General features: G+C 36.3%; 1 protein-coding gene across 1 annotated transcript; it reads left to right on the forward strand.

Annotated features, from left to right (window-relative positions):
- Nucleotides 1–1,457: 1,457 nt before the first annotated feature.
- On the forward strand, nucleotides 1,458–21,997 carry LOC124372874 (protein sly1 homolog; the record flags this gene model as incomplete). Its single annotated transcript, XM_046831286.1, is given in 9 exon segments — nucleotides 1,458–1,617; nucleotides 12,327–12,540; nucleotides 13,640–13,727; nucleotides 17,915–17,931; nucleotides 17,933–18,005; nucleotides 20,208–20,279; nucleotides 20,282–20,345; nucleotides 21,774–21,825; nucleotides 21,827–21,997. Coding segments are annotated over 9 exon segments (875 nt in total), but the record flags the coding sequence as incomplete, so codon positions are not given.
- Nucleotides 21,998–26,854: the final 4,857 nt, after the last annotated feature.

Consider the following 26,854-nt stretch of genomic DNA (forward strand, 5'->3'; position numbering starts at 1 on the left):
GTATTTAAGCCGCTAGATGGTCAGTTTCATAATACAATTCATGAAAAATTAGTTTCCAAGTAACACTGAAATTGAAGAAGCAATCCATAGAATGGTGGCATTCTAAATCACAGAAAAGATGAAGTTTTTAACAAAAAATTCCACCCTGGAAATGTTTGTCAATTATTGAAGCAAAAAAATTCTCTAGATAAAATGAAATGTCTTACTAGCACAAGAGCCTGTTGCATTTCTCAACAGGCTCCAGACAAAAGTAATAATAGAATATAAAGGTTTTCCAAGGAAACCTCCATCAGAGTAGAATTTGATAACCTACTCTTACAGTTTATTCCAGAAAATGAGATCAATTTGCTTGTAATCTGCAAGTAACTTCATAAGAACCTTTCATAAATATTACCTTTTGCTACAATCTCAATGTGTTCAGCACAAATCCACGGTACAGACAGAGGAATCGTTTGGGTTAACAACAGTGAGGCAGCTTCTTTGCTCGCATAAAGTGGGAAGAAAGACAGAAAAGAACTTAGATAACCATTTGCCAATGATGGCAAATGTCTGAAATCCTATTATCCTTTTGAACCTTCACTGTCAATAACAAAGTTTAAACAAAGAATCTAGACACTTCAAGAAGTTTCTGGACAGTGTTGTTATTACTTGTTTTCTATCATCATGAATTTAGCATTAACTGCAGTTACAAAATCATTACTGATTACAGATTGTTTGTACCAATACAATTCGCCATAGATTTATTCTAAATGCTCTTTTTTAAGTTACGCATTTCAATAATTATTTAAAGGCTTACTTGATCGGGAAGACTTTCTAGTCTCCACGAGGCTCTCGTGATACTCATGTCTTTATTAGACCGATTGTTTTTGTAATAGGAATAATTTTTAATTTGTTACAAGAATGTACAATATTTTACATTTAGATTGAATGCTCTGTTTTAAACAGTTCTTTGTGTTCTATTGTGTGAATAAATTATTCTTATTCTTTTAGACATTTTTCTATGAAAAATATTGTCCATTGTTTTACCAACATAGTAACGATTTATTGTAGAGTCGTATTTTATAATTTAGTAGAGCTCATTCATATTACTGTCCCTTGTAAACCTAAAACTTAATATTTCAAAGTTTTGAACAGTTTTCAAATCTGAGATTTATAACTAGGAAAGATGTCAAAAAATTTTCGGAAACCGCTAATACTGAAGTAATTGAAATAGATTGATCACTAATAAAATGTTTTTAATTGCATTAGGAGCAACACTTTTTAGTTCAGAATCAATCAATGAAAGATTGTTGTAATTTGCAAAGTGCATGATCAGTCATGTTATTACATTTTTATAATATTCTGGAATACAAAATATACTAAATTTTTCTGCATTATAATCAGTTATGTTTTCATGGTAAAATTAATTAAATATATTGAATAATTCCACATAAAAATACTTGTTTGGGTTGTTTTAGGTGCTCTAAGACAAATGCTAAACCTAAACCAGCCACAAACAAAAGCTATGGCTGCAGAACCAGTTTGGAAAATTTTGGTCTATGATCGATACGGACAAGATATCATCTCACCTTTAATTTCAATAAAAGAATTACGAGAATTGGGTGTCACTCTTCATGTGTAAGTAGAAAAATATAAGAAAACTGAATTATTGAGAAAGCATGGTCAATGGAAGTAGTGAATTATTTTAATGTCCTTTCAAACTATGCTAATATCCCACACAACCAAGAGCAGGGCATTATTTTTTCATTTTCATAAGAATACAGATGTGAAGTGAATTCTCTGATTTAAATTGGAGTTAAAATTTGTAAGTATCCACAGAAGAATTTTAAGTAATTAAGACTTGCTCTTGAAAAATCATTAAGACAAAACATCCGGTATAGTTTTAAAAATTAAATAAATACTAATGTGTGTTTTGTGATTGATTTAATTTTTTTATGAGTTATATGTATTAAATCAAAATTATATGTATTGGGTGAGGAAATGAAACTAGACAGATAACTGTTATAATTTCATACATGTTTTTCTTATGTATTAGATTTTGCTGGTCCTTTGAGTATACCAGTTTAAAGTTGAAATGCTATGAATGTTTAGTGTTTAGTTGAGGGAGAAAAAAATAGCAACAGCTGATGTTTTAATTAAAAAAAATAGCAAAATAAAGTTTTAATGACATGATTAACCCATCTAATGTAAACTGAATAACCTCTGTTGAGCACTATCTTTTTTCCTGGTTCTTCAAGGAAATTTGATAAAAATCATAAAACATCTGCATATAATTGCATTTTATCTTTTTGTCATAATTGTATCTGTCTATAATGTATAACACATTAACATATATTTTATAAGAAAAAAATGTTGATAAAACTGGGATTGGAGCATTTTTTTAAACCGCTGTGGCTATATGGCCGGCTACCGTCTGTAGATTAGACAGACGGGCGATGAGTAGTGACATCAAACGTGACGTAACGAAAGGGCAGCCATAACTGTCACCTTTACACCACTGCCTTAGAAATATAAAAAACACAATTTGTAGACTATTTTATTAATTGCATATTATGCATTGGTAATGTATTGAACGGTAATGTAATAAAAGTGTACGCTTAAATAAATTCAAAAGAAGAAATATTCAACTAAAAATTAACCATGTACCAGAATTTACATTTCGTAGTTTATTAAGATATAGTTTTGTTTCTCTCAATTTTACTGGAATGTTTCAATTAATAGTCATTAAGAGAAATCATAATTAATTATAAATAATTTTTTGTCATATTAAATATGTATGTCATTTAATAGCATAAAATAACTGGAACATTTGTTTTATTTACTAATAACTCAAATGGTTATGATTTCATTGTATATTGTATGTAAGTGGTAAGAGGGAAATTAGTCTCTCGTCTTGAGATATTTGAAAATCAATTCTTCCATTTACCGAATAAAAAATAGTTTTATTATTAATCACTTATGTATTATCGGACTTTAGCAGGACTGTAAGTTCTTATAGAAGGGATATTGGTACAGTTTAAAGTATATAACATATCTCGAATCACTTATTCTTAATTGAATATGGTTCGTATTTTCTTTATTATTGATAAAAGTTTTCAACTGGTCAAAAGAACTAAACTTTCTGCAACCCGCCATTTTAATAACAATGCACAGTGCTAGAGCTACTTCAAAACCTTTGGCGTCACAGTCTGTGACGTCATAGTCGTTTCCCGTTCTTTGAAACTAAGACTGGTGACCGGGCATATAGCCACTCCGTTTTTTAAACATATTCATTAAAAATACCTAGATATAATGGAGAAAGTATATTCTTTTATGCTCGTTTATAATACTAGATTTATCTAAGTCTTAAGTATATATTACTAGATTTATCTGAGCCCTAAGTAATATACTAATAACCAAACCTTAATATTTTCCAACTGTTTTTTTTTTTTAGCCATAGCTAATGCAATTGGCTAAACATTCGTAAAGAAGATATATTTGTTAACAAACTAAGTACAATCATCACACATTTCAGCACATGACATAGTGACACATGTAGTTGAACTTTTTGAAATAAATGAGCTGTAAACTTGAAATTTTTCATGCAAATTCAGCAAAGCCTGTTATGTGACATGCGGTCTGACATACAGCTACCTTGCAGCAAGAATGTCAACAAACTAGCAGAACATCACAATGACGAGGCTGAAAGAAATTGCTTCATTTTTCCTCCCCTGATAATACTGTCAAAGATCACTTGAAAATTAGAAAAATAAAGATTTTAGTACAGATATATTGATTCACCCAGTATCCAAGGCCACCATTATTTTTATTGACAAACCACTGTTTTTATATTAACATGGTATTACATGACAACGTTTGACTATCACATTTGAAATGTTCAGTTGGTAGAATCTATATACAGTAGAACCCCTGAGCCGGTTCAATACCTATATCTCCCCGGCTCGTGTGTTTTTATATAGTGTATGTGTGTGTGGTTTTATTGGCTGCAGAGGGCCACTGACCATTTGAAGGCGTTTGGCCTTTCCGGGAGAGTGGCAAAGACTCCGAGCCGTGGTGTACAAGTTAGGAGTAGCTCCAGTTTAATATATTTTGTTTATTTAAGTGTTCGTTAGTTTTGCTGAGCTATTCTCCTTCTGACATGTGCGGCTAAGTTTACGGCCCCTCACTGATGAGGTCCAGGAGATGAGTTGATTTTCTGCTGCCATCTCTCCATCATGCGTGGTCGCAGAGAACCTTCGCTTTTGCGCTCTGCTGAAGGACGGCCACCATGATGGACATTTCTACTAGTCAACATCTGTGATACCCTGCCCATATTCTTTATTTATTTGTTATTGTTATTGTTGCCATTTATATAGTTTATATTTTGTTATTTAATTTTAAGTTAGTTTTTAGATATTATTTAGTTATTTCTTGGATTTCATTAGGAGCCCGCCCTTAGCCGAAGGATACCGGGTGGAATTGGCATTTCTTGTTTCAAATTATGGCGTTTCTAATTTTTGTATGCAGGTGCACCTGACGAGGATTGTTTGAGGTATACTACTGCAGGCACTTTTTATTTTTTTTAATTTATAGTATATATATATTTATTTATTTTTGACTGGATAGGCCTATGCGGTGTCTTAGTAAATGAACCTGAGTATACTGACCACGGTGTTCTTTTTTATACCTAGTTTTGTTTTGATCCGGCATCCCGTTCGCCACCATGGGCGCGCGCTTCCCTGATGGTTTGCTGTGGGTGTGCGAGCGGCGATGTACGGTTTCAATGGTAGCAGAGCGTGGTTAGCTGCTCTCTCAGCTGTCTCTCAGTTCTGGTTTTTGTTTGTTGGTGTAGGTTAGTGTTAGGTAGGGGGAGGTTAGAGTACACAATTCTCTTTTTCATTAGGAGCTCCCCCTAGCACAGGATACCGGGTGGAATTGGTTTAGTGTCTTGCTTCCTGCAGACTTACCCTTTGCAGGGAGCAAGGGACTCTAAATTGCTTAACCGCTAAATTTATCTAACTGTACTCTACTTCTCCCCTATCAATGTGTTGTTTTTGTTATATTTATTGCTTCTGTGTTTGTAGGTTGTGGTTAGTGTATATTTGCAGGGTATCCTTCTATTAGGTAGCGGGTATTAAGTTCTTCACTTGGACCTCGTCAGTGTAAGCCTTTTTGTGAGTTGAGTCCACTTAGGTTACTAAGTAATTGTTGCGTACGCTTTGTTGTTTATTGTGGTATTTATTTGTCTTAATTGTTTGGTATGGCGTTTTCCCTGGTGCCTGAACATCTACGCAAGCCCGAGTTGGTTTTTGAGGTCCTGGCGAGAGGACAGAAGCCCGAGGGAGATGTGAGGGCATTAAGAGCTCAATTACGGGCTTGTATAGCGTTGGACCGCAGCTGGAATGCAGAGTTCCAAATTAACACAGAATTTGAGTTTTGTAAAACCCGCATGGAGGAATTAGAAGACGATATTAATTTTGAGTCACTTCCCATGTCCGGGTCAGCAAAGGCTAGATTGGCATCTCAGCTTTTACATTGGCGTGACAGAATAGTTTTAACTTATGTCAGCTCCTAGTTTAAACTCTGATATTAAAAAAGTTGGGCTTTTTTCGGCCAGTAACAAATTAAAACAAGCCTTAGATGGTTTGAGTGAGGTGCGCTCGGGTGAAAGAGAAGGGGGTACTATTTACCGCTGTCACTCCAACGGAGGTTCCCACTACCATTACATTTTGCTAACCATCCACCGGCTCTTTCTTTCGAGCCTCCCAGAGTTACTATGTCTCCGATGGGTAGTGGTGAGGCATCATCTATAGTTGTGCCTTCCTTTTCTAGCTTTGGCAAACTGCCCCCATCCTTTGGGGAGTGTTTTACAACACTTCCCCAGAGTTGATGGGCTTGACACTAATTTACTTATCCATTTCCTTCTGGAAGTTTTTAAGCTAAGAGAATTTCCTGGTATGACAGATGCCATGCTTATGCAGATTTTAGCGCAGTTTTCCTTAAGGCCGCTTTTTGATCACCTTCTAGACTGCCTTAAGAGAGGTGCCACCTTTGACCAGTTCCACGCCGAGATCTTGGAGTTCTTTGTACCTGCTCGGGTTAGGGAGCGCTTGCGGGTGGAACGCGTTTACCGTCCTCAGGCACCAGACGAGACGTTGAGCCATTTTGTCGGGGAGATACTGGATGTAGCCCGGGTGTTGCGCTTGAGCTTGAGCGAAACGGAGTTGGTGAGCCTTATTTTGGAGGGCATTAAACCTGAAGAACGCTCCCGTTTGATTTTTTGTAGCCGTCCCGCATCTTTTGCGGATTTGGACCGCCTCTCCATCATCTCTAGAGGGGTTCAGGATGCGGATGATCAAAGGGTGGAGGCCATGTCGAGGCATCTTCCTTACTTGCCTCCGGGGCCGGTCTCCATGCTCCGGTGCAGTCTGAGCCAGCAGCTGCTCCTTCCCGTAGGCAGCCTCCTACCTGTTATGGCTGCAAGCAAGTGGGACATATTAGACCGTTTTGTCCACTTAATAAAAAAAACTAGTAAGCTTGCGGACGAGTAAGCCTGACTCGTGCCGTAAAGGTAATTTTGAGGGCAAATATGTACCTGATTTTGATGGTAAAAGGGTAGCTGGTTTAATGCAGAACAGAAAGAAAACAGAAAGAAATAGACTTGGGGACAGTTATCATCGTTGGCCGAGAGGGGAGGTTGCTGCTCTGGCTGCGCAGGGAGTAAGGGCTGCCCGCTCAACCTGCCCACAACTGGATGTACTTGTGGGGAATGTGGTGCAGAAGGCCCTGGTTGATTCTGGGTCAGCAGCACGCAGCCTGATTTTCTTTGTCGTTTTTTGAAGATCTAAAATCCTCTGGGCTAATACGGCAGGTTGAGCCTAGTTCACTTATCTGCTGGACTGCTTCACGCACACCTTTACCTATTATCTGTAGTGCCCAGATTCACATCAAAATTAATTATTTCTCTTGGATTGGAGCTTTTTGGTGGCTAAGGACCTGACTTTTCCTTTCATCTTGGGAGCAGATTTTATCGGAAAAACTGGCATGATTTTGGATTTGGCCTCCAGTCATGTTTTCTTTGCTTTCGCCAGGCGGGTGCTCGTTCCCTTTTCAGATGTCGAGTCTCGTGGGACTGCTGCCTTAGAGATGGAAGATAAGAGCTTGACTCCTCCTGACCAACTAGGACATCTTACGCCGAAAGAGGCTGAGGACATAAGGCAGATTTGTTCCAGTTTTCCTGAAGTCCTAACTGACAAACTGGGCACGACCAATCTCTTGGAATACGAGATTCGTCTTACAGACACCCGTCCTGTACGTTCCCATCCATATAAGCTTGCTTCCGCCCAAGATGGAAATTCTGAGAAATATGATTGATGATTTACTTAAGAGTGGGGTAATCGAGCCGTCTTGCTCAAATTTTTCCAGTCCAGCGTTTCTAGTGCCGAAACCTAATGGGAAGTCCAGATTGGTCCTGGATTATCGAAAGCTCAATGCTCAGATAGAAATTGACTCCGTGCCTCTCCCCGATTTGCATTCTGCTTTCGACTGGTTTGGTAAGGCCAAGTAATTTCTCCATTTTTGATCTTAATCAGGCATATCATCAGATTCCTCTAAAAACACGAGTCTCGACCTCTCACTGCCTTTTGTGTGCCTTGGTAATTTGTACCAGTTCACCCGAGTGCCAATGGGCTTGGCTGTGGGGGCCCAAACACTCACCAGACTCCTGGATTCTATCTTTCATGATGTCAAATTTAAGTTCGTGTTCAACTATCTGGATGACCTGCTTGTGTACAGTGAGAGTTATGAGGAGCACTTGACTCATCTAGAGGAAGTTCTAACTAGGCTGCGAGAGTCTGGCCTTACCGTCAATCCTGAAAAGGTGAGTTTTGCTCAGCCTGAAATATCGTTTCTCTGGGTCATCTTGTCTCTTCTCGAGTGTTTGTATTGATCCAGAGAGAACCCAGGCAATCAGGGAGTTTCCTCCTCTTAAGGATGCCAAGGGGATTGCCCGTTTTGTGGGAATGATAAATTTTTATCGTCGTTTCATCCCCAATGTTGCTGAAGTGGCGGCCCCTCTGAACTCTCTTAGGAAAAAGGGTGCCAAGTTTGAGATGGGGTGAAGCGCAACAGACTGCTTTTGAGCAGCTGAAAGAGGCAGTGATGCAGCCTCCAGTCTTGGCTATGCCTGATTTCAGTCGTAAGTTCGTCTTGCAAAACTGATGCTTCCTCCTTAGCCGTTGCTGCTGTTTTATTTATCGCAAGAAGTAGATGGTATCCGGCAGCCCATAGCTTTATGCTTCACACGGCACGTTAACCCCTTGTGAGAAGAAGAGTTGTTCTGTTTATGAGCTGGAATGTTTGGCTGTCGTGTTTGGAATTAATAAGTTCAGGCGTTACCTAGAACATAAAGAATTTTTGTTGGAAACCGACAACCCAGGCGCACTTTCTTGGCTCCTTGCCCACCCCCGTCAGCTCGGGAAGATTGGTCGCTGGTAGTCCAAATTTCTGCCCTTAAGTTCACAGTGCAGCACGTGAGAGGCACCCAAAATATCATAGCGGACACTCTGTCACGCATGTATCACTTACCCAACGACCACCAGAATTTATCAGAGCCGCCATGTTGTGGCGTGCTCCTAGACTTTCCTCTGGCATTTTCGGACATTGTTCCACACCAACTTAAGGATCCCGAGCTGACTGCTATCATCAATGAGCTTAAAAACGGAGGTGCCCACCCTCCTTATTTTCTGTACCGAGGTGCTCTATGCTGCCGTGACAAGCAGCGGAGAAAACCTAAGTTAGTGCTGCCAAGCTTTCTTGTACCGATGGTCTTTCAGTATTTTCATTCTTCTCCTGTGGGCGACATCTAGGAATTCATAAGACCATCGCGAAGATTAGGGATCAGTTCATCTGGAAAGGTATGGACCGGGATATTGCAGCTCGAGTACGTTATTGTGAACTGTGCTCGCTAAGCAAACCCGCTCAAAATACCAAGTTGGGTCTTTTGTCATCTGAGGTGGCGGAAAAACCTTTGGAGAAGGTTTTCATTGACTATGTTGGGCCTCTCCCGCGTAGCAAGTCCGGAAATAAGTTCCTACTTGTTTGTGTGGATGCCTTCTCCAAGTTTGTTTGGTTGTTCCCATTGCGGAGTGCTACCGCGCAGCTCACGGTGCAAGCACTTCGTAACCATTTTTTTTCAACACTTTGGAATCCCCGCCACCTTAGTTTCCGATAATGGTTCACAGTTTGTCTCCAATATCTTTAAAAGAATGTGCTTTGGGCACGGAATCCGCCATGTGACTACTTCCCCTTTCTATCCTCAGCCTTCTCACGCCGAACGGTTTAATCGCAATCTTCGATCTGCTCTCATTGCCTTTCATCATGCGGAAAATCAGACCACCTGGGATCAACAACTACCTTGGATCCAATTTGCCTTTAATACGGCCCAGCATGAAAGTCACAAGGCGGTACCTTTCGAGTTATTATTTGGCTTTCCGCCAAACAACCCTTTGGCGAACCTTTGGAAAATTAGCGATCTTCCTGCCACCTCCTGGTACTCCCAATGTGAAAGCCACTTGGGAGGCAGCCAGGCGGAATCTCATTCGGGCTAGGGAGTTAGTAAGGAGGAAGTACAACCGAGGTCGTATTGCCAATCCCTTCCAGGTGGGGAATCTAGTTTACTGCAAGGCTCACCCAGTCAGTTCGGCTGTGGATAAAAGAGCTGCTAAACTTTGCTACAGGTGGACTGGTCCCCACCGCATCTTGAAGTTTCTGACTCCGGTGACTGCCCGACTGGGAGATCCTCAGTCCGGGAAGATTTTCAGGAAGGCGCACATATCCCATCTGAAGCCTTGCCGGAGTCATCCGTGCTTTTCTCTTTAGTCCTGTGCGGGAGGGTTTTAGGTCCAGAGGCCTGATCACCTCTGCTCCTTCTTCCTGAATCAAGGTTCCTGTTTTCTTCTTTGTACCCACGCAACTCTCGGAGTGATTTCTTGCCTCCAACTGGATTTTCTTGGTTTTCCCTTCTGCAGACTTCAGGGTTTCCGGTTTATAATTCTTCAACCATTGGGGGGAGAGGCATTTCGTTTGGTTCTTCATTTTGAAGAAATTAACAGAGGGGAGTTCCTCCTTTTGGGGGGGGAGTCTGAGCCGGTTCAATACCTATATCTCCCCGGCTCGTGTGTTTTATATAGTGTATGTGTGTGTGGTTTATTGGCTGCAGAGGCCACTGACCATTTGAAGGCGTTTGGCCTTTCCGGGAGAGTGGCAAAGACTCCGAGCCGTGGTGTACAAGTTAGGAGTAGCTCCAGTTTAATATATTTTGTTTATTTAAGTGTTCGTTAGTTTTGCTGAGCTATTCTCCTTCTGACATGTGCGGCTAAGTTTACGGCCCCTCACTGATGAGGTCCAGGAGATGAGTTGATTTTCTGCTGCCATCTCTCCATCATGCGTGGTCGCAGAGAACCTTCGCTTTTGCGCTCTGCTGAAGGACGGCCCACCATGATGGACATTTCTACTAGTCAACATCTGTGATACCCTGCCCATATTCCTTTATTTATTTGTTATTGTTATTGTTGCCATTTATATAGTTTATATTTTGTTATTTAATTTTAAGTTAGTTTTAGATATTATTTAGTTTATTTCTTGGATTTCATTAGGAGCCCGCCCTTAGCCGAAGGATACCGGGTGGAATTGGCATTTCTTGTTTCAAATTATGGCGTTTCTAATTTTTGTATGCAGGTGCACCTGACGAGGATTGTTTGAGGTATACTACTGCAGGCACTTTTTTATTTTTTTTAATTTATAGTATATATATATTTATTTATTTTTGACTGGATAGGCCTATGTGGTATCTTAGTAAATGAACCTGAGTATACTGACCACGGTGTTCTTTTTTTTTACCTAGTTTTGTTTTGATCCGGCATCCCGTTCGCCACCATGGGCGCGCGCTTCCCTGATGGTTTGCTGTGGGTGTGCGAGCGGCGATGTACGGTTTCATCACCCCTCATATCCGGCCCTCGGTTTATCCGGCCCACTTCCCGGAAGCCAATATCGAAATTTATTTACCACGGCTTGCAGACACGCAGTTGCACGCACTAGTCTCCCACGACTCATGCGTTTATTTTGGTGTATCTATTTGTTTACACTTTCCTGTGTTGTCCTCAGTTGAGCTAGTAGGTTTTAACCTGTAAACAGTTCATTGATTATTTCTCGTGCGGTTAGTACAGTACAGTACAATTGTTTTTTTTTCGTCAAGTGTTGTGTACTGTAGGTTGGTTTTATCCGGCCGAATCGTTATCCGGCCAGGGGCTCGGTCCCGTGGTGGCCGGATATGAGGGGTTCTACTGTACATTAAACAAAGTCAGGTTAATTACACCATTTATAACTCAAGAATGGCTGTACCAGTTATAATAAACTCTGATTTGTTGGATTCGTCTCCATACAGAATAGCAGACTTACTATTAATATATCGTGAAAGTTCACACAAAAAATCAGGTAGAAAAAATAAAAAATAAACACAGAATGAATGACAACACCTGTCAATTAATTGTCAGTTCAGTTCTTGCTGATGGCTAAAAGCCATACGAGGCACAATATTATTAAGAGCCTGTTTAAATGAAATCAACTGTTTGTATATAAATACATTGTTTTATGACAGCATAACCATATGTTTAATTGATTTAACCACTATTTTCAATTTTTCTACATTTATAGTCTTGAAAGCTTGATAGTAACAACACTTCTTATTTTAACATTTTCTTCAACCGCTTTTGAGCACAGACTAAAAATATATCCAGATAAAACTGGTTCTTGGTATTATCCGAAGGCCACTATTTTTTGGAAGAATTTTTCTTACCGGAAACCTAAAAACGGACAGAGTGGCCTCTTCGCCAATATTGCTTCCTTTCAGGAGACAGAAAAGAAGAACCGATCATCATAATAAGACTTAATTTTCATAGTAAGTTAAATAAAGTCTGTTCTTTCTATTACTGTAGTTTTTTAGGTCTCGGTACAACAAACTGTTAAAAATATAGTGGCCTCCGCATAATACCAAAGTACCAATACTTTAGTTTTTGTAAAAATATACATTTAACTGTACTGTTTCTCAAATATTATGTACAAGCTACAAGATCATTGAATTTTCACCATCAAATATTTTTTGTTAAGAATTTTAAAACAAATTAAAATATGATATGAAAATATTGGTGGTATAATTCCGGCATTGAACAAGTGATGAACATTGTGATGTTTAAATGTTTTAATCCAGTTAGGCAATAGTTTCTTGTAAGTTAAACTGTAATAGACCTTTATATAATGCGAAAAACTAAAATGATGTCTTTGGGATGCAGACAGTTGCACTCGGATCGAGACCCAATACCGGATGTGCCAGCTGTATATTTCTGCATGCCTACTGAGGAGAATCTGGGCAGGATAGGACAAGACCTCAACAACAATGTGTACGACATCTACCATCTCAACTTTATCTCACCGATCTCAAGACAGAGGCTGGAGGACTTGGCTGCCTCTGCCCTCCAGGCCAACTGTGTCTCACATATCCATAAGGTACTAAACAGGGGATATCTAATGTGGTTGTAATATAAATAAATACTATATTGTCTTGATAAGTACTATATTTATCATCTCAACTTTATCTCACTGATCTCAAGATAGAGGCTGGAGGACTTGGCTGCCTCTGTCTTCCACATTGCTGTGGGTTAAATGCAGAGTGTGCAACAGAAATATAGCATCACTAACTTTTATTGTAACCATATTTGACTTTGGTGCATAATTTGCCTTAACCTCTCCATCTATCACCTGCTCTAAGAAAACCAACAGTAGTATTGATGTGGTTATATTAGTAAATATCAGTGTTTAAGGTAATGTACGCCTTAGATCAACTATTACACTATGAGTGTTAAGTTGAGTTTGAGGCCAATCACAGTACTTGCGGTAACATGACTGAGTCACTCATAGTCCACATGTTAAGATGAGTCAGACCAATCACAGTATATGTGGCAACATGATTATTGAGCCACTCATAGTTCATGTATCAAGATGAGTCGTGATGATCTTTAGTACAGGGGTTACTTGAGTCTAAGATCAATCATAAAAGATCCCTTAGAATTTTTAATTAATACAACCACTGTACTATTCTAATCCACGTGAAAATAATCCTATTGAATATGAGGCAGTAATGCTATATTGTTTGTTGTCCACTAGCTATTCACGTTATGGCGTGGCTATGGTCATATATGCTTTTGGCTTGATTTAAATGTCATCTGCAAAACAGATGAATGAAATCAAGTATGTGTTTATTTGCCTGTGGTAACAGCTGATGGTGTTTGTTTATTGCTAGATATGTTTAGACTTATAAGTAATTTCCCATGCATGTAAAACTGGTAATAGTGTTGAGCGTGGCTTGTAAATGTGGGCATTTAGACTCACCTGCCACCATGAGGGAGGAATTGTAGTATTGTTTACTAGTACTCAGCATCAATAACTCCCACAGTAAGAAAAGACAATGCACAGAAGGAGTTAAAGAGATGATTGTACATCTATAAACAGAGTAAGGTTTGCATCATGTTATTTTTGTTTCTATTCAATAATAAATGTCTGTGAAGACGTAAATCAATAATTGTGTTTACCTAATTCCTTTTTTTAGGTATTTGACCAATATTTGAACTTCATATCTCTGGAAGATGACATGTTTATTTTAAGACATCAGAACAGTGACTCAATCTCCTATTATGGTAAACAAATGTTTATATTTATTAATATCTTAACTTACAGAACTTTAATATTTAATTAACATTAATTTTACATGTAAAATATATGTTAGATATTTAAAGTATTATTATTTTTAGTAATAACAGATTGAAAATTAACTGTTTCAAATAGTAGAGTGATTTTGTTTGTAAATATATCTTTTTTTGGATTTTTTCAATCGTCATATTGTTTATTAAGGATACAGCAGTCCTTAAAATAGAATTGGTGCCTGTCCATCCATCTGTGCGGTAACTCTAGATAGAAAGGTAACTTAGGGACTTGATTATTAGTCCAAGAAAGAATTCTATTTATTTTGGGTTGAGAAGGTTAAATGGCAGCAAAGTTGTCCTTATTAGTCAATTACAGTCAGTTCAGTAAAGTCTGTCATTATATTCTGTTGTGTCGTCTTTAATAGTATGTTGTATCATTAAATTGTATCGGTTTGTCATCTTTTGTTTTGTCAAAACAAAACTTGTTTGTTTTAATTATTAGTTATAATATGTGTTTTTATTTTTGTTTTTTAATGATAGGCTTCTATATCTGTTAGCTTTATTCTGCCAATTCTCATTAACCAATTAACTACCAATAAAAATAAAAATATTTTTACCCTTAGGTACCTAATTAATATTTTATTTTGTAATGGAAATCTTGTGTAGGTGCTCAGGTTCAATTAACACTTTGTACCCTGGGCCCTTAATACATGTTTCGGCGTGGCTCCCTGGGGTTTTATGATGCTTTTAAAAAATTCTGTGTTATTACAGTAATTATGTTATAAGCTCATACGATATATCTTTTTAAAGATAGAGATAACGTACTTTTTTAAATCTGTACAAATATAAAGTTTATTTTAAAAATAAAATTATTAAATAATATTGAATGTAATGTAAAAAATACAAAAAAAAAATTTTGCTACATAGCTTGTTAGTTTAGGTAGTTCGCCTTAGTGTGGTAATTTTTAAAGCACAATGGTCTGAATCAAATAGAAGATTTTTCGTTTAGATTGTTCATATAATCAATATTTGGTCCCAGGTGTGTATCAAAACCATCGTCACTTTCCGACTCGGAGTCAAACAAAAGATCGCGAGAATTGCATCACTTTTGATTTCATCACGCATATTATTTAAACTCGAAAATAATATGTAAAGAATATATCAACTGAAAGTCGAGAAAAAAGAACAAAGCGAATGTAAATACAAAACAAAACACACGGATAACCTCACATTGTTTGCATTTGCCTTTACTTCATTCAGTAAGAAACTAAAGTTCTGATTATTTACAAACAGTTAAATTCACATTTAGAATACATTATAATAACATTTGCTTCAGTATTTGTCGGCAAGATTTGTAGAAAACTTAGTAAGACATCACTAAGAGTCACAACAACACACAACATGAAACACTAGAAAGCAAACTGACAGTACCGACGATCAGCCGCGGCGCCTACGATCAGCTGTCTCGCTTGTAGTACGACGAAAAATATACGTATATCATTACTAAAACGTGACCCAGGGATCTCAAAAACCAACAAATACGAACTTAGACAACCAATGAACATAATAAAAATGTTTGAATCCAAAAATAAGATGACAAAAATAAAATTAAATAACACGACCTGAGCTATACTCGGGCCGCCGGTAGCAGGCGCTGCCGACGTGGCCCGACCCTATACTCGGGCTCAGGGTACAAAGTGTTAAAAATATTAAAATGTCCCACATAACATATTAACCCTAAGAACTGGCGGTCATTTCATCCTGTAGTGTCGGGCTGTTTTTGGAGCTTCGCGCAAGGTTTTTTTTTAAAAAAATTATTAAAAATATAAAATAAAAGCAATATAAATAAGAGTATATATTTTTGTGTTCAGAATTAAACGTAGAATTGCACTATATTGTAAAATTAACCATCAAAAATTTTCTAATAAACACTTTTTTTAATCAAATATAAAATTTACGAAAAAATATTTCTTAAATTTTGGGGGGACCATACCTAGCAAATGAAGTTATAGTGAGAAATATTTCATAAAGTGAGATAGCCATTCTGTGTCAAATTTTATCTAGTTTCAGAAAAACATAAACATTATACACATTTATGAAAGCATTATAAAGCTATAGAACAAAAAGCAGCGATGCGTATAAATTCTGAAAATCGGGTGTACACGTAAGACTTTGGTAAAACAAGTTTTGCTAATACATTTATCTATGAATACATGTTATTTTGCATATTTTATTACTTTAGAATAAAATAGAATATACAGTAGTAATGAAATAATTACCATAAATTATTTTTTGAAAAGTAAAAAAAGTTAAATTTTGCCATTATTCAAAAAATTTTTGGCGAAAAATTTTCATTCAGCAAAATATAAAATAGTTTCTAAAGCTTGTACTATATCAAAATTTATGGTTTATAAGTAATAGGAAATATTATGTAGTTAGAAATCTATAAATATAACTAAAGATATTGAAAAAATATAGAATAACCCCAAACAGTTATTATATATAACCAAAGAAATTACAGGAAATATATATTTATATTGTGAAAACTATCTATTTACCAAAAATAAATAGTTACTTCAGAGCTAAAAGAGTGCTATAAATAACGTTTAGTAAGTGAAAAACAATAACAAACTATGTGAAATGAATTTTAGCCCAAGTCATTTTGCCATAGCCTACACAAAGCCGGTAATTTCTCAAACATATTTCAGTAAATAGAAATTGATTTATTCTAAAATATATATGTTTTACACTACTACGACATCAAACAACACACTACACATTAAATACGACACTAAAACACGCGTAAAACTATTAAAAACTTACAAATATCCACAGCTCGGCACAAAAGTGATACAGAACGGCAGCGGCAATATGGCGGTCACAACAAACGGCGTCGCGTTTTCTTTTACGTTCAGAATAACAAGCTTGCTACGTCATAAACCATAAATACAAAGAGGAATAAAACTCATCTGTTCCTTAGCATTTTTCTTCCCGAATCCAATGGTGCATGAATTATATCGATACGCTACGGGAGTATATTATAAAAAGTAATTATACGAGGGAATGTTTGAATCGACAAAATTTTGACGGTTAACACCACAAAAGCAAAAGCGGCATTAACCGACATAATTATGTCGATTAACAGTTCTAGGGTTAAATTGTATCTTATTATCTTATATTTTAAGTATTTAGTTGCCTAGTCAAACAATAATTATACTTATACCAGATCTTAACAACTCAAAATACAATTATGTGGATCTAGCACTTACATCTTTTTATTTCATCATCAAGGTTACCATCACTTACTTCATCTTGTGTAGGTTTTTAGGTTAAATTAAAAATATTAAACGACCATATCAAATGTTAAAATTGTATCTTATTATCTTATATTTTAAGTATTTAGTTGCCTAGCAACAATTAGATTTATACCAGATCTACCACTCAAAATAAAATTATGTGTATCATTAGCTTTGGCCACTCCCAAGTTCGAAGATTAGGCCTTGTCACATAATTTTTTTTATTTCTTCATAGCCGCTTTCACTCAAAATTTCATCATCAATGTTACCATCACTCACTTTATTTTTACTTTCATTGAATATGTTCTTCACAAAGTTTACTAAAACCTCTCAGAAAAAGAATGGCATCATATTACTTACGCAACGTCATACAACTAACTAATAACTACAACTAATAAAAAAAACATTAAACTTTAAAAATCAAATCGACCAGCTTCAAAATCGAACACCTTATGGTCCTCTCGATATAGTAGCATAGACAAATGCAAAAATAATTAATGTCAGGAACATTTTTCAACTGAAATTACAAACTTGGCATGAACGGGGACACTTTCCGTAATTAAGGCAATGCTAACTGATGACAGGCAATATACGAGACATTGGTAGCCAATGGGTTAACTAAGATGTATATAACTAAGCTTTATAAAGGAAACATCTGAGCCAATCTGAGTTTCAAACCTCAACTAAATATTGGTCAGGTAATCATGGAGCAGTTCTTATACTTGCTTCTCTAAAACATCACAAATAGATGGCAAAGCTGAAATAAAGTGGGAAGCTTATGACTTAGCTTATAACACTTAGCTGTTATTAGCTTATAACAATTTTTAACAATTTAATAATGAAATTAACATTTTTCCAAGATAATAACTTGTGTTAATATTTCAGCCATTAATCGTGGAGAGATCCAAAGACACGGAGATGGAACAGATCATGGACAGCTTGGTGGACAGCCTGTTCTCAGTGTTCGCAACTCTAGGTAGATAGAATTTAGTTACGTAGAAGATCAACATTTTAAACCGTAGCTCAGGGAATACCATGTACTTGGTTGACATTCAAATAAATTAGATGTAATAATTAGTGTTAATCTAATCATACAACATCTGTCAATTAATCTCTGAAAAATAAAAAATCTGAACATGTAAAAATGTAAGTTCATGCTTTTAGTAATAGCAATGAATCTTCATTAGGCTTTTGTGTTATGTTTTTTTTGTAATGATCTGTACATTGATTACCAAATCAATAGACATTCAGATACTAATTATTTGTTTCTATATAATGCTACTGTCATTTTGATGATTATAAGCTAAGTTCTTTTTATACTGTGAAAAAATGTATTACATGTTTTTGTATTTAGGAAAGAATGCTTAGATAAAATTAAAACCCAATATTTTATTCAGCATTTTTTAATTGAAAAAAGTGTAAACTAGTGGCATTTGAACTATAGATTCAGATATCTTTACTTCTTAGTGGAATTGGAGTTCTTCACTTTAGAGCTTTAGTTAAAAGAGGTTTAAATACGAGGTTTGTTCAAAAAGTATCGCGAATTTTCGTGGGTTATGTATATTTGAATTTCGATTTTTTTGTGGCGTTATGTTGGTACATAATGTCTCCTCACTTATGTGAAGACATGACAATTTCGGCCATTGTGAATGTTCAGTTAATTGTTGACAGCTGCTTTGCTTGCACGTGTTTTGGTTCGTCTTCGATTTTTACCTATTCAAAAAAAATGGAACAAAGAACCTATATCAAATTTTGTGTGAAAAAACGAAATTAAGTGCGCGGATGCATTCCGAATGTTGAATATGGCATACGGAGAAGCTACTTTGGACAAAAGCAACGTTTATCGGTGGTACAAAATGTTTTCAGAAGGCCGAGAAGATGTGAACGACGAAGAGCGTGCCAGACGTCCGAGCACTTCAACAACAGACGAACAAATTGATGAAGTGAAGAAAATGGTATTGGCCAATCGTTTGAATCAGCGTTAGAGAAATTGCCGACGACCTAGGCATATCGATTGGCTCGTGCCATTCGATTTTAATCGATAATTTGGGCATGAGACGGGTCCCGCCGCAAAATTCGTACCAAAATTGCTTAATTTCGATCAAAAACAGCATCGCATGAACATTGCTAATGAGATGTTGGAATCTGTCTGCGACGATCCGAATTTGCTCCAGAGGGTCATAACTGGTGACGAATCGTGGGTTTATGGTTATGAACGTGGAAACCAAAGCTCAATCATCTCAATGGAAGCTGCCCGCACGAAACCAAGACCGAAAAAAAAAATGCCAAGTTCAGTCGAATGTGAAAGTTTTGCTTACAGTTTTCTTTGATTGCATGGGCCTGGTGCATCATGAGTTCTTGCCACAAGGTAGAACGGTGAATTAGGAATATTACCTGCAAGTTATGCGCTATTTGAGCGAAAGCAATCCGCCAGAAACGCCCGAATATGTGGAAAAACAAAAATTGGCTTTTGCACCACGATAACGCCCCTGCTCACACATCGCTGCTTGTACGCGACTTCTTGGCCAAAAACAACACACTAATGATACCGCAGCCACCGTATTCCCCAGATCTGGCCCCCTGTGACTTTTTTCTTGTTCCCGAAACTGAAGAGGCCCATGAAAGGATAACGCTAACGCCATGATTGACGATCCGAGATAGAGAACGGCAATCGAAGGAAGGAGGAGCTGAACAAGATACAAAAAAAAAAATGATTTTTTGAAGTTCTTCGAAGATTGGAAAAAAACGTTGGCACAAATTTATAATATCCCAGGGGGATTACTTTGAAAGGGACAAAATAGATATTCACAAAATAAATAAATAATTTTTGAAAATACACAAAATTCGTGATACTTTTTGAACACACCTCGTAAAAAAAATACTTTACCACAACATTTTAAACTGTTGCTTGTTTGTCACGTTATTCCTTTTTTTATACAAATCATAAAATAATTTGTGACAGTATTTAGTATGAAATAGTTTGTGTTATTCTCTGACAACAGTTTCACTAACAGGAACACTGGCAGTTTGCTCCACTCTGTAGTCTCCCCCTCCCCCCTATTCAATATCTAACACTAACGCTGGTCTCCATATTAGCAGTTTATAATTATGTTGTAGAATGTTAATAGCTAATCTGATTCTACATATGTAGCAAATACTAACTTTGTCCTATTTACAGGCACAGTTCCGGTGATAAGAAGTCCTAGAGGTAATGCAGCTGAAATGGTGGCTGAGAAACTGGACAAGAAATTGAGGAAAACCTGAGGGACACAAGGAATAACTTGTTCACAGATTCGACCCAGTCTACTCACTTTAGGTTTGTTTAGTCTAAATAAACTAACTCAACAAATGTGTATTTAAAAAAAATTTAGGTTTTAATCACAGCATTGGAAAGTGCTACAAGAAGACATGAGCAAAAAAGAACTGTTAAATCAATTTTCAAAACATAGGATGAAATGTTCCTTTCTGTTCTCAGCATTAGTTTTATGGCTAAATAGTATTAGGCATCATTCATAATCAGCTTGAAATTTCATGTTTTACACATGCTTACAAACAATATAAAAATTGACAAAGCAAGATATGTAATTGCTGATATTTAAACATAATTTATTTAGAATGAAAAATTAATAATAATAACTAAGTGTATGAATGAAATTGTTCTTAAAATATTCTGCGGATAGTTAGGCTATATGAAACAATTAGCCAAATCACACAGAGGGACATTTACCATCATCAAACACGATGTTGTTCTACGTAGAAATAAAGTTTTCATGCAAAATAAAACTTTGCATGAAAGTTTGTGGATCAGATCATTCATGAGATTTTGCATACAATTATGCTACACTAACGCTCAGCCAAATCCCATGGATAAACACGCATCATCAGAGTGTCACCTATGTAGAAATGAAGATCCATGCAAAGTTTCAAGTTCATAGTTCATGTGTGATCCCTAGATATACTGTGGAAAAAGTAGGGTTTGCTAATACTTAGCCAAATCTGCTGGAGAAACATTCACCATGATCAAATTCGATTTTGCCAAAAATAGAAATGAAGCTCCGTTGCAACATTTCAAGTTTAAAGTTTTAATGCGTTCTTGATATGTAGTGTTGACAGATAGACCAAACAGCCCCCTTAGATAGGCTTTGCTAATGCACTGTGAATAAAAAAAAGTTGTAGAATGTAAGATGTTATATAGAATGTTGTATGCTGGTGATTCCTGAAAGAATATCTCTCATGGATAAAACAATATCTCAAAGCTGGCATTGCAAGTCCTTATTTTTTTAGGTTTTCATATATAAACTTCATAATATTGTAATATACATACAACATCATAATGAGATCAGTTACTGAACGGAAAGTGGAGGATGTTGATCATTTTCATGTCATGCAATTTTGTTCTGAAGAAGACTCTAAAAAGTACATTCTTTTTATGATATATTAAAAATATTGAAAAATGTTCCGTTAAAAAAAACGTTAATTTTTTATCAAAAGACATAAAGTACTCGCTTAAATATCACACAGTCCATGGAATGGCTTTTTTAATAATTAATTGTGGTCAGTATAATTATGCGATCTTAATCTATCATGAGCCCTGGAAATATTAAACAATTATGACAACTACCAGCTTCTTCTTATAGACCACAATGATACTTTCATTCACTAGAAATTCATCATGAAATTCTGGTTCAACTCTTTCCATGAACATTTTGTCTCCAACTTAGGGATATAACGGTGGTAACCAAAGTTTCCAGAGAGTGATGCTGATCATCCTGGACCGCAACATGGACATGGCGACCAACTCTGCACCACACATGGACGTACCAGGCACTGGCTCACGATGTGTTGGACCTCAGCCTGAACCGTGTGGTGGTGGAGGAGGCCAGTGGCAAATCGCCCCAAGGGTGGAGTACGCAGCAAGGCTCGGGCGTGTGACCTAGACAATCGGGACAAGTTCTGGACTACCCACAAGGGTAGGTAAGTGTCAAATGTTGAGACATTCAGAAAATGTGAGTCAAGTTTTCATTTGTAATTATTGATTAGCGGGGTTTCTTGATATTTCAGAAAAACTATTGAGAGTCAGGTACCTAAAGATCTGTTTTGTAAAAGCATAGGTCCTAGTAAAATACGAGGGCTGTTTTTTTTTCAAGTTCCGTTTGTTTCTCCAAATAACCAGCGTAGTGGCGGGAGGCGGGGCTACGTGTTGTGCAATTGCGCCGCTCCCCCACTACAACCAACGCCGTTGCCGGCTCCAATCCATCAGTCGTAGCCGAGCTACGGGCGAGTAAAGATGGCCGCTACGATCAATTTCTCCCGCCAGTTGTGAGTTGCGAAGTGTGATTCGTTTCCTTCAAGCTGAAGGATGTAGTGCTGCTAAAATCCATCGCAGAATGAGTGTTGTGTATGGTGAACACTGTATGAGTGATAGCGCGATAAGAAAATGGTGTAGGCTATTTGCTGAAGGTCGAACAGACGTCCATGACGAAGGCGGTCAAGGACGCAAGTCGGTCGCTACTGCAAGTTTGGTTGAACGAGTTGACCCAAGCGATCCGGGAGAAACGGAGGTTTACAATTGATGAACTTTCTACCGAATTTCCAGCCATTTCAAGGTCTTCCTTGTACAAGATTGTGACCACCGAGCTAGGGTACCGAAAATTGTGTGCACCGTTGGGTACCCAAAATGTTGAGTGAGGATCACAAAACGAAGCGAATGGCGTCAGCCCTAACTTTTCTGACGCGATATGACAACGAGAAAGACAGTTTTTTAAAGTCTATTGTTACTCGGGGATGAAACTTGGGTCCTGTATGAAAATCCAGAAACCAAGGAAACAATCAAAGCAATGGATGCACACTCACTCCCCTAGCAAAGCCCCAAAAAATTCAAGCAGACTTTGACCAAAAGGAAAACAATGGCTACAGTGTTTTGGGACCAAAAAGGTGTGCTTCTGGTTGAGTTCATGCAACAGGGAACAACGATAACAAAGGAATCATACTGTGAGACTCTACATCGCCTCCGGAGAGCAATACAAAACAAACGGAGAGGAATGCTGTCCATCCGGCGTGGTCCTGATCCACGATAATGCACGACCGCATAGTGCCAATGTCAAAAAACAACTTCTGCAAAAGTTCAAATGGGAAGTTTTCGACCATCCGCCGTATAGTCCTGACTTGGCGCCCAGTGACTATCACCTCTTTCGAGAAATGAAGGCGTGGTTAGGTGGACGACGCTTCGCTGACAAACGAAGAGCTTCAAGCAACTGTAAGGGTCTACCTGAGCTCACTGGCGGCAGACTTCTTCGAGGAGGGTATAGGAAAGCTTGTCTCTCGCTACGACAAGTGCCTCAACATTTTTGGTGACTACGTAGAAAAATAAGTAAGAAATTACGAATCTTTTGGTAATAAAATCATCTTTTTATCTCAATGTGTTTATTATTTATGGCCTATCGGAACTTGAAAAAAAAACAGCCCTCGTATGTCATCTTTTTCTTTTAATAATTAAACATCAAACTGAAAATTAATTCAAACTATTTCAATACAATTTCTACTTATTACATATTGAATTTGTAAAAATACAATATAGAAAGTAATTCATTATTAAATATTAAAGTTATAAATATGATTGAATATATTTTTAAACTTCTCTCAAAGAGTCACAAGTTCAGGTACTATCTACAGTATGTATATACAGTATAAAAAAAATGAAAGTCATTTTTGAGAACAGACCATTGCCAATTAATTCTCAACCAAAATCAACATGTCAAAATAAAGCCTGATTTTCAAATGCTTATTTTGAGACATACCATAGATTTAAAAACATGTTTAATCATATATTATGCTTATTTTTATTCAATTCTTCAGTACGGGATTGAGTTCTGGGGTTTTCCACAGATATAAATAAAATGTATTAAATTCAGAAGAAATTTTTAAGAATAATGAACATTTTTATCTTGGAAGCTTCTTGACTGTACCAAGCCTATTAGTTTTCAAAACCCTATTTACAGTGCAGTCCAATTATGATAACCTTTGTAATGAAAACCATAAACACAATCATAATACTAGGTATAAAACTTATTTTTCAATATCCCAGACATCATCTGAAAGTGGTGGAAAAGACACCACCCTACATGGGGAAAAGACTTCAATAAATTACATTAAGGAATTAATGTATTCAGGAGCATTCAGGGATAACATTAAGGAGTTGTTACTTAAAAAACATATTATAATGTGAGTTTTTAATTTTAGTTTAATTAAATTTAAGCACTGCATTACTGTTTTGTTAATGTTGATTTTTAATATTTTTAAGTAGGTCTACAAGTTGAGATAATTGCTTTCCTATCATAAGTCAATTAATACCTTGTTTTATTGCTTTTTATGTGTTTTATTGTATTGTATGTTTAGTTGTTTGGAAATGTTATTTACTCATACAAGAGTAGTGTAGCTTATATTTGACAATGCCATCTGTTTATATAGCAATATTGTGAAACATTTGTGACAATAAGGATTTATTTATTTATATTATATTTTTATTAGCTCAATATTAAAGTTTTGTAGAGATTAACTACGCCTTGATACTAGCTTTTGATGAGGTTCACTTTTTAATTTGTAACAATGTATTTTTCAGGAGAAAACAAATTTTTTTATTACAACTATGTTTTTGATCATTTGTTGGTGGATTAATGTTATTTAAAAATGCTATGTGGAATTTAAAAATCTCAAACGTTTAATTTTATAATGTTTAAAATATATAATTTTTATTTAATGAACCTATTAAATATTTTGCTTCCTAGTTAATAATTAATCAATTAAAAACTCACAACAGTGAGTGTGTTAGGATCAGTACATTTCTCCTCTTCTTCTTATTTTATATATTTACACTATATGGAATTTTTAATGAAAAAATAATAATTACTTTACTACATTCTTCATTTCATACTGGATAAACTGTATAATATGTAACAAATAATATTTTTGAGTTAAAAAACAATATTGGTGTCTCCCACAGCAGTTTAAAAGAAACCCTCAAAAAAATCAGCCACAAATTAGGCCTGGTTAAGCACAGGAATATTTTCTTCTGTTCTAGGCTTAATACATTTTTTATGTAAAATATCTCTAAGTACAAATCTTTATTTTATGTAACAATTACCTCCACAAAATGTACAAATGCATTTGTAAACTTCCATTAGTAAAGTTTTACCTAGTGTAATTTTATTTGAGATAGTTATGAAAACTAAATAACCAATCTCCACAATTCTATACTTATTAACTCACTTATTCTATGGTACAATTTATTTTAATTTATTCCTTTTGCAGTCCATTCCCTACCTGTCCCCTAACCACACTAATTCCCTAACCCAACTAAAACCCTAACCACCCTACCCCCTAAACCCTCACACGAAAAAACACCTCTCATAATACGGCCCTATCTCCCTCACCTATAGCCCTACTCACCTAAAGTTAAACCTACAAGTCCCGTAAATCCGCAAGTTCCGTCCCCCTAAAATCGAAATAGGCCTAACTAATTCTTCCTCAAACAGAAATCCCTATTAACATTAAAATATCCTACCCTACCCAATACCTACCCGTCGGCAGAAGCGATCCAAGAGGAGTTAGAACAGTATCGTTTCTTCAGAAGAGGAAGTGAAGAATGCTAAAGAAGCATCTATGGTACAGTGATTAAATTCTGAATATTTTGCCAAAAATATATGATATATTCACAATTATTGGTTTGTGTCTAGATCAGATTATAAAAATTTGATTAATTATTGTAAATTTTCAGCATCACGTAAATTGTATTTGTTTAAATATGTTGGTGATCAGTAATTTTTGTTCTAAGAGAGTATATGTGATGTGGATCTGATTGGTGTGTTGTGGTTTTGTGAAGGGTATGTCCTGGACCCAATGAAAAGTGATGCAAGCCATAACTCCTATGAATGTCAGACAACACAGCTCGCCTCGACGTCAGCTGTCAACTTCACTCGAGCCGTCAACTGTTAGAGAAGAAAGCGGCTTATTGGTGATCACCTGCACACCACCATTGCACAACAAGGTAATTATTAAAACACAACCGACTGTATCCTAATAAGAAACACTGTATTTGGTCTAGCATAGTGTTTGACTAGTAGATGACGCCATAGGGAGGCTAAAATAATATATTACACAGTTTGAATTGTGGAGCAATTTTTTTAAAGTCGGCTTCTGAACCAGAAAACCTTGATGATAAACTGGTAATTTTTATGTGTTAGAGTGTTTTAACCCTATAAGTTGGCGGTCACATTTTGTGGTCTCAAGTGGTCAAGGAGCGAGCCGTTTTTGGGTAAATTGCCGTGATCGTTCTAAACCTTATTATTTAGAAAATATTATCTAAGTGATATCCTAGCAAACCATTATATATCATTTTGTTTTTCCTTATGAACTATAGAAATAAGAATAAATATAATAATGTGGTGCCGTTACCTCATTAATTATTCAGATTAATATCATTGGTAGAATGTGTAAAAAAATTTTTTTAGAAAAAATAATTTTTAAGTTGTAACTGTCCGGTCACTCCTTTTTTATGAAACTACTGGAGCTACAAAATAATGTCAAATTCACAGAATAATACACAATTTTAATTCTAAACAAATTACTTCATTATATAAATTTTTTTTTCTATTTAACAAGAACAAAAAAGTTAGATATGGAAAAACTAAAATCTATGTATAAACTGGTTTTTTATTACTCCCGAGGTCAATTAGAAGAGGGCTTGTTCCTTGTTCCTCCCAGTAAGTGTAGGGCCTATAATTAGTATAATAGTGGGCTTTAGTTTATGTGCATAGCACAGTATATTTC

The sequence above is a fragment of the Homalodisca vitripennis genome, unplaced genomic scaffold (genome assembly GCF_021130785.1).
Source record: "Homalodisca vitripennis isolate AUS2020 unplaced genomic scaffold, UT_GWSS_2.1 ScUCBcl_4268;HRSCAF=10345, whole genome shotgun sequence".
Classification (NCBI taxonomy): domain Eukaryota; kingdom Metazoa; phylum Arthropoda; class Insecta; order Hemiptera; family Cicadellidae; genus Homalodisca; species Homalodisca vitripennis.